General features: G+C 44.0%; 1 protein-coding gene across 3 annotated transcripts in view; it reads left to right on the top strand.

Moving 5' to 3' along the window:
* Window positions 1-12,567, top strand: part of ZNF821 (zinc finger protein 821) — a 188,592-nt gene extending 176,025 nt beyond the window's left edge. For all 3 annotated transcript variants that reach the window (XM_086945515.1, XM_086945513.1, XM_086945514.1), the window contains one exon: window positions 8,599-12,567. In XM_086945515.1, the coding sequence (XP_086801641.1) occupies window positions 8,599-9,250 (652 nt within the window). In that variant the 3' untranslated portion in view covers window positions 9,251-12,567. The remainder of the gene's footprint in view (window positions 1-8,598) is intronic.
* Window positions 12,568-13,097: the final 530 nt, after the last annotated feature.

Here is a 13,097-nt window from a genome sequence, read left to right as displayed (position 1 = left end):
CAGTCATGGCTAAGGACATTTATGTAAAGTTCAAGACCTGAAAAGGTGCCTGGCCAAATTCCGGCACCCACATGACCGAGAACTATCTTTTTAGGTCTCGTGGTGTTGCAGTGCGAAGCACTGCCGCCACAAGTCTTATAGCTGCTGTCTGTGCCTCCAAGGGAGGCAGAGCTAGCGACAGACCTGTGCACGAGCTGATTCTACTATGGGCACGAGCCGATTCAGGTCTGTGAACGCGCTTCACAGTGGATCAGCTCGCGCTCCACAGTAGATCGGCTTGTGCGCGTTAATGCTCACTTTCAGTGTTGTGATCGGGAGCAGGGTATTACTGGCGCCATTGCCACGCCTTCATGAGTCATAAAAGCTGTATAATTAGGGCGGCATGTTTACTTAGTGCTATTAGTGATATCTATATAAACGTGCAGTACTGAACATTTACAAAGAAGGCGAATCAGCGACATTCATTGGAGACACGACCTATTTGAAAACGACCTTTTGAAGACGCTTGTTTTACTGGGGTAAGTTCTGTGAACTGTTTATTTTCTTTTTATAGTATAACTGGCAGGGTTGGCTAAATTATGCGAGAAAAGGAAAAATATGCAGGAGATGATGGTATGAGGCAAGTGTGGCAAATGTATAATTATGCGTAATATATAAAAGCAAGTTGCAAAATGTCCTGTGTTGGAGTTTTGTTTTTTTCATTCTAATCAGCTCACAGTAATGCCTTCAAAAAGAATAGTGTTAAGTGGCCATAACAGAGTTCCTTTGTGTTAACAATTTATTTGCAGCCGAGTAAAAAAAAAAAGTGTAAACCAACTGTCAAACTTTGCTTTTCCGATTTCCCTCGTGACACAACCCCCTTTAGGCTTTCTCCGCTTGCCACCAATTTATGGGGGTCCAGATTAATTTTTTTCACTTCTAGCACTGCTTCTGGAGCACCATAATTATCATGCAGAAAAACTCTAGTCGTGCTTGCCACTTTCCTAAGGCAACGAGGCGTGGCACTAAGAGAACTCCTTCTCTAGTAAGCCTAGTAACCGTACTAAATAAAGACACGGGCTCCAAAACCAGGCGGCGTTTGGCTAGCAGCACCACATTCTGATCTTGTGCTTCCGTGGCAGGCCCCACGAGATTAAGACACTGGAGGTGCGGTAAAAAGGCAGAGAAGATAGCCGCAGATGTCCTATATCAAGTGACATAACTGCCAGTTGTGCTGTGCACGTTAAAGGCCAAACCGTCGCGCTGGGTGAAATGTACACGACGGATAAGCTAATGCATCTGATAGTTTCACAACAGCCTCCCCACATACACCCTGAAAAGCCCCAGTTCTTACCTTAACGCACAGAAAATACCAACACCAACAATTACAATCACCGCCTTTCTACTCCCCGGGTTTCCCGGTGTCACTAATTTAAAAAGCCCTCTGTCATTGGTTAGACGGTTCTGAGCGAACTGTTAACGCCGATTGGTTAATGCGTCACATCCAACCCTCCAGTGGATGCGTTTTCTTTGGGCAAGTAATTTGTTCCTACTGGAGTCTCTAGTTTGAAGTTTGCGATTGGACACTGCCGGCCGTATGCGTGCAGGTCACAGTGCACAAGCCACCCAACCGGAAGCAAAATAATCTTCTCGTCAGAGTTCTTCCTTTGATATGTGTAGAGTGCGCATTTTGTTCATCTTGAACATATAGAAGTGAATAGAGCTAAAAAAAAAATAACAATTATTAGGTCTTGTGGCGTTGCACTTGTGGCTAAGAGCTGCCAGAACTCACAACAGCAACAAGCATTAAAAATGCAATAGGTCTCGCCTTTCATTAAGTTAAAGCCATTTGCTTTGCTATACAATACCATTAGCAAAGCAAATGGCTTTAACTTAATTAAAGGCGAGACCTGTTGCATTTTCAATGCTTGTTACTCCCCAGTGCTTAATGTACACACTAGGATGGATCTCTTATTGTGCACCATCCACCTTGGCCCCCTGATTGGCAAGTCGGAACACCTGGCCCAATCCTTGTCGGACCAATGTCCTCTTCTCCTCACTTTGCGTTAGGGCAGAGAACGCCCCACCATACCCACTAGGGAGTTGCAGGGTGAGGCTTTTTCTGATCCTCCCTTTCGCGAGGCTATGGCACATTGTCTCACTCGATACTTAAAGGAGAACAACAATTTTACATCGTCCCGTGCCCTATAGTGAAATGCTCACAAGATCGTGGTTCGTGGCCACTGCCTGGCGGGATCCTGGCATGTCCACCGATGCTTGATTGAAGACCTTGTCACTATTAAGCAGGATCTTTGGTCGCTGGAAATACGGGTTGCCAGTCGAGCAGCATCACCTGACCACCTTTGGCGGTTGTGAAAACAACGCAGTGAGTCGGAGGCGTCCTTGAGCCAACATGATTATCGGAGGAGGACAGCCCTACAGCATGCCCAGGGTGATCGCCCCGGCAAATTGTTGGCCTCGATTGTTCAAAAATAGCAATGCACCCCCATTGTGGATCTTCACTTACATGATGGTGAGTTCCTTGCCTCCCAATGGAGCCTTCCAAGATTACTACCAGGGGTTGTATGCAGCGTCCAATTCCCCTGTCCCGAGATTGTATATCTGGGTTCCAACCTTGGATCTCCCTCCCAAGGCTGAAACCCCTGCTCAGCTGAACTCGAAGAGCCCCTGCAGATGGCAGAGATTTGTGCAGCTATTTCCCAGATCGCCAAAATAAGACCCTGGGCACGGACAGCCTGCTGATTGAGTATTATGCCAGTTTCTCTGCACAGACTGCCCAACACCTACTGGCCAAGCTGGAGGAGGGGACTGGGCCTCTAGTTTGTTAGATAGGCTGATTAAAAGCTGCTTGATGGACGTGGAGGGATGCGCCTGAACCAATGTCTCATAGCTCGTCAGAGCTGGGCGCTTCAGTTCAGAGATGCGATGGAGCAGCAGCAACATGTCGAATACATCTGCCATCTGAATGTTGCCAGGCACAGAGCCATTAATTGAGCAGTAAGTAGGCAGTGGCCAGGCAGCTAGAGAGCGGTCCCCCTTTGGCATTCGGGTAGGACATAAAGGAAGCAAAGCAGTGTGCCAGGTGGACTGACTGGGAAGAAGGCAGCTTTGACTGGTGAAACAGAAGGGCTCAGCATAGAATGGCAACACATCCATCCACCGGGTCTTATGTGACTGCCTGCTGCCTTTCGTGGGTGGCTCTCTAGACTCCTCTACACCTGCCTTGATGCCTCTGGGATGTAGGGGGTGTGACATAATTCTAATATTTGGACACCCTAACCCCACCTACACAGACTCCCACTTCCTCCCCGGGGTGGGAGGGGTCTAGCTGTGGACTGCATGTGTGCCGTATTGCTGAGGGCACATATTGAGGATCTGGTGGCCCTGGATGGGGGTGGTGAGGGGTTGGACTGTCTTCCCCTCCATCTACTCCATTTTGCTGAAAACTCACATAGGTGCTGGTTGGATCAATATTGTTTCTCCATAATTAATGCCCCACTCACATAGACGGTAAGTGGACGATTGATGACCACGTCTGCATGCAGTGTTTGGAAGCATCATATTTGCTGTAGGAGTTTGCATGGGAACAACTGAAGTGGGAAAGCAGGATCATGCTACAAGAGACAAATGCAAAATTCCATTGAAAGCACAACAGTGGAATGCAGACTTGGAGGCTCCGCTGATGGACACAGATGAAGGCGGCTTGCTCATGTCCATGGGAGGGTCTAGTAGTACGCAGTTTAAATTGATACATTTTATCTTTCTTTACAGCAGTAACATGACACCCCACAAATGACATAACATTTACCCGGAAAGGTCCCCTACATATCCCAGGTATTGGAGATCATACTTAGCCCAAAATACATAAGAATTCAACATAAATTAACTCTGCTGGGGGTAGTATTGACAAAGACGCATAGCAATCCGATGGATCCAACCTGGAGGCCCAGCAGTAGCTTCTTGGGAATGAGGCTTGCTGGAATGGTCACTGGCAGAGGAACTTAGAATTAGCGAGGTTAGAACAGATGATAAAGTGTTGTAAGATCTGCTGCTATGGTCCGGGATGATGCATACAGTGGTGGCGGAGAGGTGAAAGAGATGCAGCTGTAGCGTCAGTGAACATTGAATAGGATTGACAGAAGCCTCCAGAATGGGAGCAATAATCTACATCTGGATGGGACCAGCAGGAGGATGAAAAGGCTGCCCAGTATGGATCTTAGATCATAGTTGAATGTGCCACCCATTGATTATGGCAGAACATATCTGTATATGATGTCATATGGCAACGTGATGCAGAACAACGTGTGATAATAGAGAGAGGGCTATATTACTGCAGTTGAGATTATAAGGATACATGCAAGGATTCAGATTTGACTGGAAGGACTTTTTTGAAAAAAATAGATATTGTTGATTGTGGTTGAAAAATAGGAAGAAAAAACTGGTGGCATATAATGTGCCAGCAAATGAAGGGCAACAGCAGGAAGAGTGGTGATGCTAACTAAATGTGACAACACTCCATGATAACACGGGAAACGTTCTAGAATGCATTACTCACGTTAATTAGTCTCATGTAATTCACTTTGGAATGATGAGTCAGCAGTGCACAGCAGGGATGAAAACTTGTTCTGTATGGGGTACAAAGCTGTTGATGTTTGCAGTCTGAAATGGCCTCACCCCTCAGTCCAAGCTGAATCCAGCACCTCATTACAGTTTCATGCAAATATATTTTCTTCGAAGATGCCGCCTGCTCCATCTCCTATACAAGTCCCATTCTTCCAATGTAATCCCCCGCCTTGTTGATGTCTCGGTCTTTACAATGTTTTTATCCTGTGCCTGCTGCTGTATTGTTGGCGGCCCAAGTTTCTGTCCCTTAGTAATTTAATGAACATGCATTTTATTGAAATCACATTTTAAAGGTTTTCTGACCCGAGATTGAAGTGAGTTATGGCCTGGCTTGCTTTGTCAGCATGGATGAGAAAACAGAGGGCGTGACATAGCCAGCCAGGTCACTAGGGTGATTCTCACCCCTTCACTGGCACATTTCGCTGGTAAAAGGCTGTTGGCCAAAGGGACTCCAACTGCCATGATGCAAACCCGATCCATCATTGCGCTGTCTTCGCTGGCGAGGGCCAAAGGCAGGTGCAGCTGTGGCTCACCCTCGCACTCAACCCTTGGAAGGAACACCAAGTCATTCGATAGGTGGCGATGGGAGGATGCACAATGGTAAGCGGATATGTGTCATAAGGACTCCGTCAAATCCTTCCAAACCTGTATGGGCAATTGTGGGCTGGGAAGGGAGACAAGCCTATACTATTAGCAGCTACTGTATTTTGTCATAAATTGATAAATGAAAATGGCAGCAACTATAGAGAATACCCAATTTCAAAAACTCTGTTGTTCTATTACTGAAACCAGGGGAGCAAAGTCAAGGCTATACGCATCATTTTTTGATTCACAGAGACCCCCCTGTCTGGCATATAGATTGAACCAGGAACACTATTTGGGTAATTTTCTTGAAGAAAGATTAGGAGAACCTTTACTAAGCACAATTAACTCATGATAAAGATGTCCATCACAAACTACTATATGACTGGCATTATGTCCCCTCTAACTTACACTGTTTCAAATGTAAGCCCCAACTGCTGGAGGTGCTGCGCCAAGTGGAAGACAAGTTAAATATACGGTGGTCCTGTTGAGCTTATCACTTTTATGGTAGAGGTATTACAACATTCAGAAAGGTCTTGCAATGGCCCGCCCTAGAAGACACAGGTAGTGCTGGGCCTATGGCTTCTGCGCTTGAGAGGAGTTACAATAGTGGATAGATCTATACTTTAGCATCCAAGTGGCTAAGTTGACCATAGCGAGCCAGTGGAAAAAGAAAGAATTTCCACTTGTAGACCTATGATACTGCAGGAAGTGGCACATTTTTTGTAATTTTAAAGATGAGAGTAAGAAATTAAATAACAATACGAAGGGAGTGCTCGATTATTTGGCAGATTGGTCACCAAATTTAATAGGAATTTCTTGGAAGGCTTTTCAAAGATGACAATGAAAGCCCAAAAAAGTTTTTATTTGAACGAAACATATTCCTCTAGGCATTTTCCTCAGGAGATTTCTTCAACATCAAAGGAACCTCCAAATAAAATTGAAAAGTCTGATCGTACATCTACCAGAGATGAAATTCTGTCTTCTGAGATGTTGATCTTACCAGAGAAATCCCCTACCAAGTCATCTCCTGGTAAGCCTGGATCTGAGCCTTCTACTCCATTACTACCTTTGGAGCTTGTGCCAAAATCCAAGCTGTCGACGTCTACACTGCTGATAGTATCAGTTCTGAAAACACCATTGCCAATGACACTACAATCGACAAAGAAACTGTAGATGTTTCCATTGACACTTCCAATCCTTTGATAACAGCTTTGATAACTCTAGTAACATCCACTCCACTGGGGTCGATAACTGCTTCAGTGACACTGTTGAATACTTCATTCACAACAGTACAGTCAAAGATACCAAAAATACCCAAACTCATATTGATAAAAAAAAGGCATTCCACTTCACTTAATGGCAGCACACACTACTCCAAGCTAACACTCACCATATCCTCCTCAATGTCATTTAGATGATAGATTCTAATTAAGAGGGTCCATTTGGGCCAGCCTACAGTTTGACTCAGCTGAAGGTGAAATATCAAGACCCAGTTGCAAGAACTACAAGAAATGGGACACTGCTTTCCCAGGTGACCCTGAACAAAGATGTGAGGGGCATGAATCTAGAGTCTTTTATCAACCCTTTGATTGACATTAAGATGAAGAAGAGTGGCACTATGATTATGATCCTTATGAGGGCCTTAACACAGAACAACCAGTAGTCCAGGCAGTCAACTCCACACACTCCTGTTTATTTTTGTGCTGAGGCAGAGTTCCAAAGTCTCTTCACCCTGGCAGTCTGCACTTCTAAGACTGCGTTCATGAGGACAGATATTCAGATGACTGACCAGAGGAAAGAGTAGCATAGCATTAGATCCAGAATGGTCTGATGATTGCAGAGAAATACTGTCTTAAGGCTAGATAGAACATTATCATCCAATAAAACTTAAGGAGCTAATTGGAAGCGTTTTTGCATTTACGCTCTGGCTCTCCGCCTCAAATTCTACCTTAGTTACTCAATTCAAAACAGTCCAGTCTTGCGATGTATCTGTCAAAGTTCATTTAGCAGCTGTTTCCTGCTTCAGAAGAATGGCTAACAGACCACATCACCTTGGTCCAATAGGATTATCAAGGACTTTCTGAAAAGCCTGTTTTCCTTAAAGGAAAACAGGCTGCATTTAAAAAATAAAAATAAAACATTTCTATTTTATGTTTTAAAGGCAGGCAGTGGTCCCTGGGACCACTTCCCATTTGTGAGTGCTTTACCACCCTTCTGAGAAGGGTGGTAAACTGCGAGTGTTTTGCGACCACAATTGCGGTTACAAAACATTCAAACATTATTTTTGGAGTTGCTATTAGGAAGGGACGCCCTTGGAACGCCCCATCCTAATAGCGAGACACTAATATTATTTTACGAGTCGCAATTTTTTTGCGACTTACAAAATATGGTTTGTACATGGCGGACACATTTTTTGCGGTCGCAACCGGGCCTAAAACCCCTATGCAACCGCAAAAAAACAGTGGTACATCTGGCCCTTAATTGTTTATCTCGCAGCACATCCGAAGCAAGAATCCTTCAGAAAAAAGTGCTGTAAAAAATGTACGAGTTTTGACAGGCTAGGTGTTTCAACCTCTGCCATTTAAAATCCTTGTAAAAGTCTTTGTAGGAGAGACCACTCCATGACAGGGAATAGGAGCTGGCCTAGCCTACCCACGAGGGGTGTCCTGCAACTCCAGATTAAAGCTGATTCAATTTTATATTCAAATAAACAAGTCAATGGGGTAGTTCCTCTTATCGGGTTCGTTCAACCCTGTGTAGTAGGGAATAACTGGTCTGGTTATCAAAGTCACAAGGGACCTGAATGGTCAGATCATGGAGCCCTCACACACCCAATAGGGTGTCATGCTTCATCATAGGGCGCTCCTCATCAAGCCGGCACTGCAATGCCTAACGGGCCTGGGGGCTCTTTTTCGGAGATCTTTTTAATCCTTTGATGCCTTAAGATGCATGCATGTGAGAGGTCAGAGAAATGTATAGGATGGTGAAAAAAAATGTGGTTAAAAGAATCCAAGGGTACGTAAAGGATTTTTGAAAATTAATTATTAAAGTGACGGTCCCTTGACACAGTAAAAACAAGATGCTATCTTGGGGTCACAATGGGCGTTAATAGCTAGTAAGTGGGAAATGTGATTCAGTCAACATGTTTCATGCCCTGTTTGCTTGGAGGGTCAAATTGCATTTTATCAGGACCTAGGGATAAATCCTACCCTATTTGTAAACTTGTGTAGGCCCTAAATGTGGTCATAGGTGCCTGCTCAAGTATCCAATACTGCACTTGTGTTGATGCAGAAAGGAAGTTCATGCTGCACCTGGGGTGAAGCTGTGTATACTGTAATTAGTGCTGTTACGTGGGGCCAATCTTTGATTGTACCTTATTTCTAATTGCAGTGAGAAGTTGCCAGAGGTCCTCACTCCACAGACATGGAGCCAGAATATCAGTGATGTCTCCAGTAGCTCGGATACCCACGACATGAATTTCAGTGCTGTCTACCCTGCTGGTATCCTGCTTGTGTGCAATAACTGTGTGGCATACAGGAAGCTAATAGAAGAACAGACACCCAGCATGCGCAAATGGGCAGTCCGGCGGCAGAATGAGCCTGTAGATGTGAGGCTTCAAAGGCTAGAGCGAGAGCGAACAGCCAAAAAAAGCAGGAGAGACAGCGAGACACCGGAAGAACGGGAAGTGAGGCGCATGCGTGACAGGGAAGCTAAAAGATTGCAGCGGATGCAAGAGACAGATGAGCAGCGAGCTCGACGTCTTCAACGAGACCGTGAAGCTATGCGGCAAAAACGCGCTAATGAGACCCCAGAAAAACGCCAAGCACGTCTCATCCGAGAGCGCGAGGCAAAGCGGCTAAAGCGGCGGCTAGAAAAAATGGACATGATGCTGCGGGCACAATTTGGGCAGGACCCCACTGCTATGGCAGCATTGGCCGCCGAGATGAACTTCTTCCAAATTCCTGGCAGTGGGACTGACCTGGACAGTCAGCTGCTGGGGAAAATGGCCTTTGAGGAGCAGTCAAGTAATGCACTGCATTGATAAGGGCTAGCTGCCAAGGCACTTCTGTTTTTAGGAGTCTCAATGCCATTGGAGGGGACCAAGAGGAATGTTTGTGACTAAAATGGGATGAAAATGAAGGGAAGAACATTCCCTGCAAGGTCAGGGCACATTCGTATTTTGAATCTAGTCGAAGGCGGTAGGAACGAAGAGTTTGATGCCCTAACTGCTCCCGTTGAGAATCTTCATGGGTTAAAAGGATATCTGGTCTTGGAATTGCTACAGTTTATTTCCTATGTCTATTTAATTTATATTTCCATACAACGATATTGGGTGTGATTTCAGCGTAGCGAATTAAGAACAAATGGTCCGTCTTACACATGGCGTTAGCTTTCTCTTATGAGTGCGTGTTTGATGTATGTGCATGTAAGTAGCGGCGTGCTAAGACATGTAGCTATCCACGCAGTGTATGAGACGTGCCATGTTAAAGCCGCTGCAAGCACCTAGTTTCCAAGTTATCTACACCTATAACATATACAATGCAATGTCTAGATTGTTGGTCCGACCTTAGTGGAGGTCTTTGATGAGAGAGTATGAGTACTGTAAACCAATGCTAAGTGTAGCTGGAGGTACCAGTCCAAACGTGGGCTGATAAATAGGCATGCCATTATGGGATGGCCCATATGAGGTTGAACTAATGTATGAGGCGTGGGCTGAGAGTTCACAAGTACTTTGATAGTGGGACAGCTTTTCTCTGTGCCTGGTTTGAACCTGGACTTTGAAAGCAGTTCAAATGTCCTAACATGTCCTGGGCTGAGAGTCAGATTTGGAAGTGTGGCTCGAGTGTTAACAAGTGCAGGGTTTTAGATTATAATAATTTAAATGCTAAACAGGGCTTTAATCCAAAGGGCTTTATGTGATAAACATAATAAATAAAACTGCCCTACCAAAAATGGTAATCCTATTATCCATCTCTGAATAATTATGAATGGAATAAGTCACCAGGTATTCAAACCTGTGACCTCGAACTTTAGGCAGATTTGATAGTTGTTATATTAACTACCTTTAGCTCCTACCTGATATGACTTTAGATTCTACACCAACTTTATCAGCTGATGACAGGCTGACAGTATGGGAAGCGTATTGGGATTGCACACAATGACATTGTAGTCATGATGGGTTGTCACCTAACCCGACTGTAATTGCACTGTAGAGTACAAGATTACCTGGGTGTTCCCTGAAGTTGGATGTTTGGGTTTTGGGGTTGTGCTGTACAGTAGAGGCGGTGAGGGGTTGACTGTTGGCTGGATTAAGAATGTACGCTGTTCCATATAAGGATGGTTGTGAGTTGCTGTTTAACCCTAGGCTTAGACTGTACACGAGTAAGAGTTGCATTGTGCTAGAGAGATGGTTTTGTTGCTGCTGTTGTGGTGCTTGTTATTGCATGAGAAATGTCCAGGGAACTGTTAGGTTTGGGAGGTGGCGGGAAAGAGATAATGAAAACTACAAGGGATATAGTAATTGCCACAGCTTCTCTGAATACTACTGTGTGGCAGCCCGATAGACATCTGTGAGCTCACTCTCCTGCAGGACAGTAAGCATTTTAAAAAGAAGAGTCCAAGGATGTATAATGTGAAGGAAGACAAGTTCCCACTTTGATTAGAAGCCAAGGTGCTCTTTTTCTTAATATTGGCCTGCCTGTGAGAGGGTCTCTGGTATCGGATGTGGAATCCAAGCGGTTCCAAGGATTAAACTGCAATAGAATGTTGTATGGACCCGGTGGAAGAATGTGGATACGAGGATCTCGCGACTGAAGGCACACACTCTAGGGGACCCCAAATGTGCCGTCTTATGCTTCAGGGCAAGACATAGCATCCTTGCTTCCATGTCTGCTTGAATCAATGGACGAAAACTGAAGTGCTTGTTTTATGAAGCTAATAGATTATCGTAATGTGCAAAGAGCTATTTGGTTCTTGGGTGGATGAAGTACAGGCCAACTTGTCAGAGTTTTGGAAACTGGGAATTGTGATTTTAGTACATCTTATAGCGATGCTCCTCAACCATCAATACAGTTATTCCCTTTTCTTCGAGATGAACATGAACTATTTGAATATATGCTTGGAAATTGTAGTAGCAAAGCCAGTTGTTATGGCCCATTGTGTGTGCCACAAAAACTATGGCAGATCATACAACCCTCATCCGCATTATGGTGTTAGATTTTCTTACAGTATTAACATGACCTGTGTCCTAACTGAGTCGCAGAAATTTACAGCATGCAGGTAGAACGAACATGCATTCACCCCCACACACTAGACATAATGAACTCCATATCAGTGCTTGAAATATTTGAGTCTGTTCCACCCCTATCTCACATGCACAGAAAATCCCCTTTCAGTACATTCTACCATTTTTTGTTCCCCTGCAGAAACAAAAACATTGTGAACATGTATTCGCAAAGTCAAGAGGCCTGACATTGTCAAGCTGGTGCAATGTTTGTTTTATTCTTTATTTCAAGCATATGACACAAAAAATGGAACAAAAGCTTAAAGCTGTGGTCAGTTACCCAACACATATAATTTTAATAGAAAGTACAGGCAGGTGTACTTAGAACAGGTATAGAAACCTTTTTAGTTTGACTATACATCACAGGAAGTTATGATTCTTATTGGTTCAATGAAAAGGTACCATTGGCTTTGAATTAATATCACCAAAGACAAAGTTAAAACATGTAAGGAAGGCTACAAAATAAAATGGGAATAAAACAGTACTAGCAAAGTAAATTACAGGCCCATCAGCCATGGCACTGTGGAGCACTTCTTGTTATGCCGATGTGCACATGTGATCAGGGAAAGAATGGATCACCCTGCAAGAGAGCCAGTGGCTTTAGCGGGATATCCCATTCCATTGTATTGGCCCACGCTTTGTGTTGTGGTGGGCGGAAGCGAAATGTGAATGACAGTTGAACAAACCAGTGGATAAAGAGATATGACTGAATGCCTCTTTATGTATGCTTTCATTTATGTATATTTATGATTTTGTTTTTGATTAAATGAACTTGGTGAAACGTATAAAGTGGTCCCTAGGCCAGACATAAAAAGGAGGCACTTCCTGAGTAACAGGGTATATGAATCACACATTTTTGACATGAACTTGAAGTATGTCCTTTTCAATTCCAGCATTAAATGATTACTAAGTTTAAATGTGCATGTGCGCACTGATCCATGACATGATTGCTTAAACACAAAAAGGCAGTCTTACAGAGAAACCGTTTTTTTGTGTATAACTTGTTGGGCTATGTTTGTTGTCATCGGATTATTCCTCCACCTATTTATTAAAGAAAAAATAAAATATTTATTAAACAACAATGGGAAACCTACTTTCTACACTGGGGACTTTGCGGAAAGCTGAAGGAAATCGAATGCATGAGTTAATGTAAGTCAAATGTAAGTCAACAAAATGCTGAATGCTCACTTTGAAAGTTACACAAATTCCGAAGCACTTCAATGGGTTGTTGCTTTCTGTCCAAGTTGCTGTTGTTCGATTACATTAGCTGTTTTTATCAGGGATACATTTTGCCAGTGCTTGTAATTATTAAGGTGAATGCCTCTCTTTGCTTCCTTCAGGCGCAGTCCAGTTTAATCGTATTTTATCACAGTGGTGATGACGCCAAACACTTCTCTTAAGGGTTTGTGTTGTATTAACATATCACACATAGCTCCATGGTAAAACAGAGATGCAAACAAGGTAAACGGTGACGCACAAAGTCAAAATGTGACTGCGTCAATTACCGTGCTGTCAGTGAACTATTCAGCCAAAGTCAGTCTGAGAGCTGCTGCTGATCAGATGTTTACCACTGGCCAAATTTCAGTGTGTGAAGACGCAGGAGCTC

This window comes from Lissotriton vulgaris, chromosome 12 (assembly GCF_964263255.1).
Source record: "Lissotriton vulgaris chromosome 12, aLisVul1.2, whole genome shotgun sequence".
Taxonomy (NCBI): domain Eukaryota; kingdom Metazoa; phylum Chordata; class Amphibia; order Caudata; family Salamandridae; genus Lissotriton; species Lissotriton vulgaris.
Note: the sequence above shows the minus strand (reverse complement) of the source record. Positions and strands in the feature narration are given on the sequence as shown.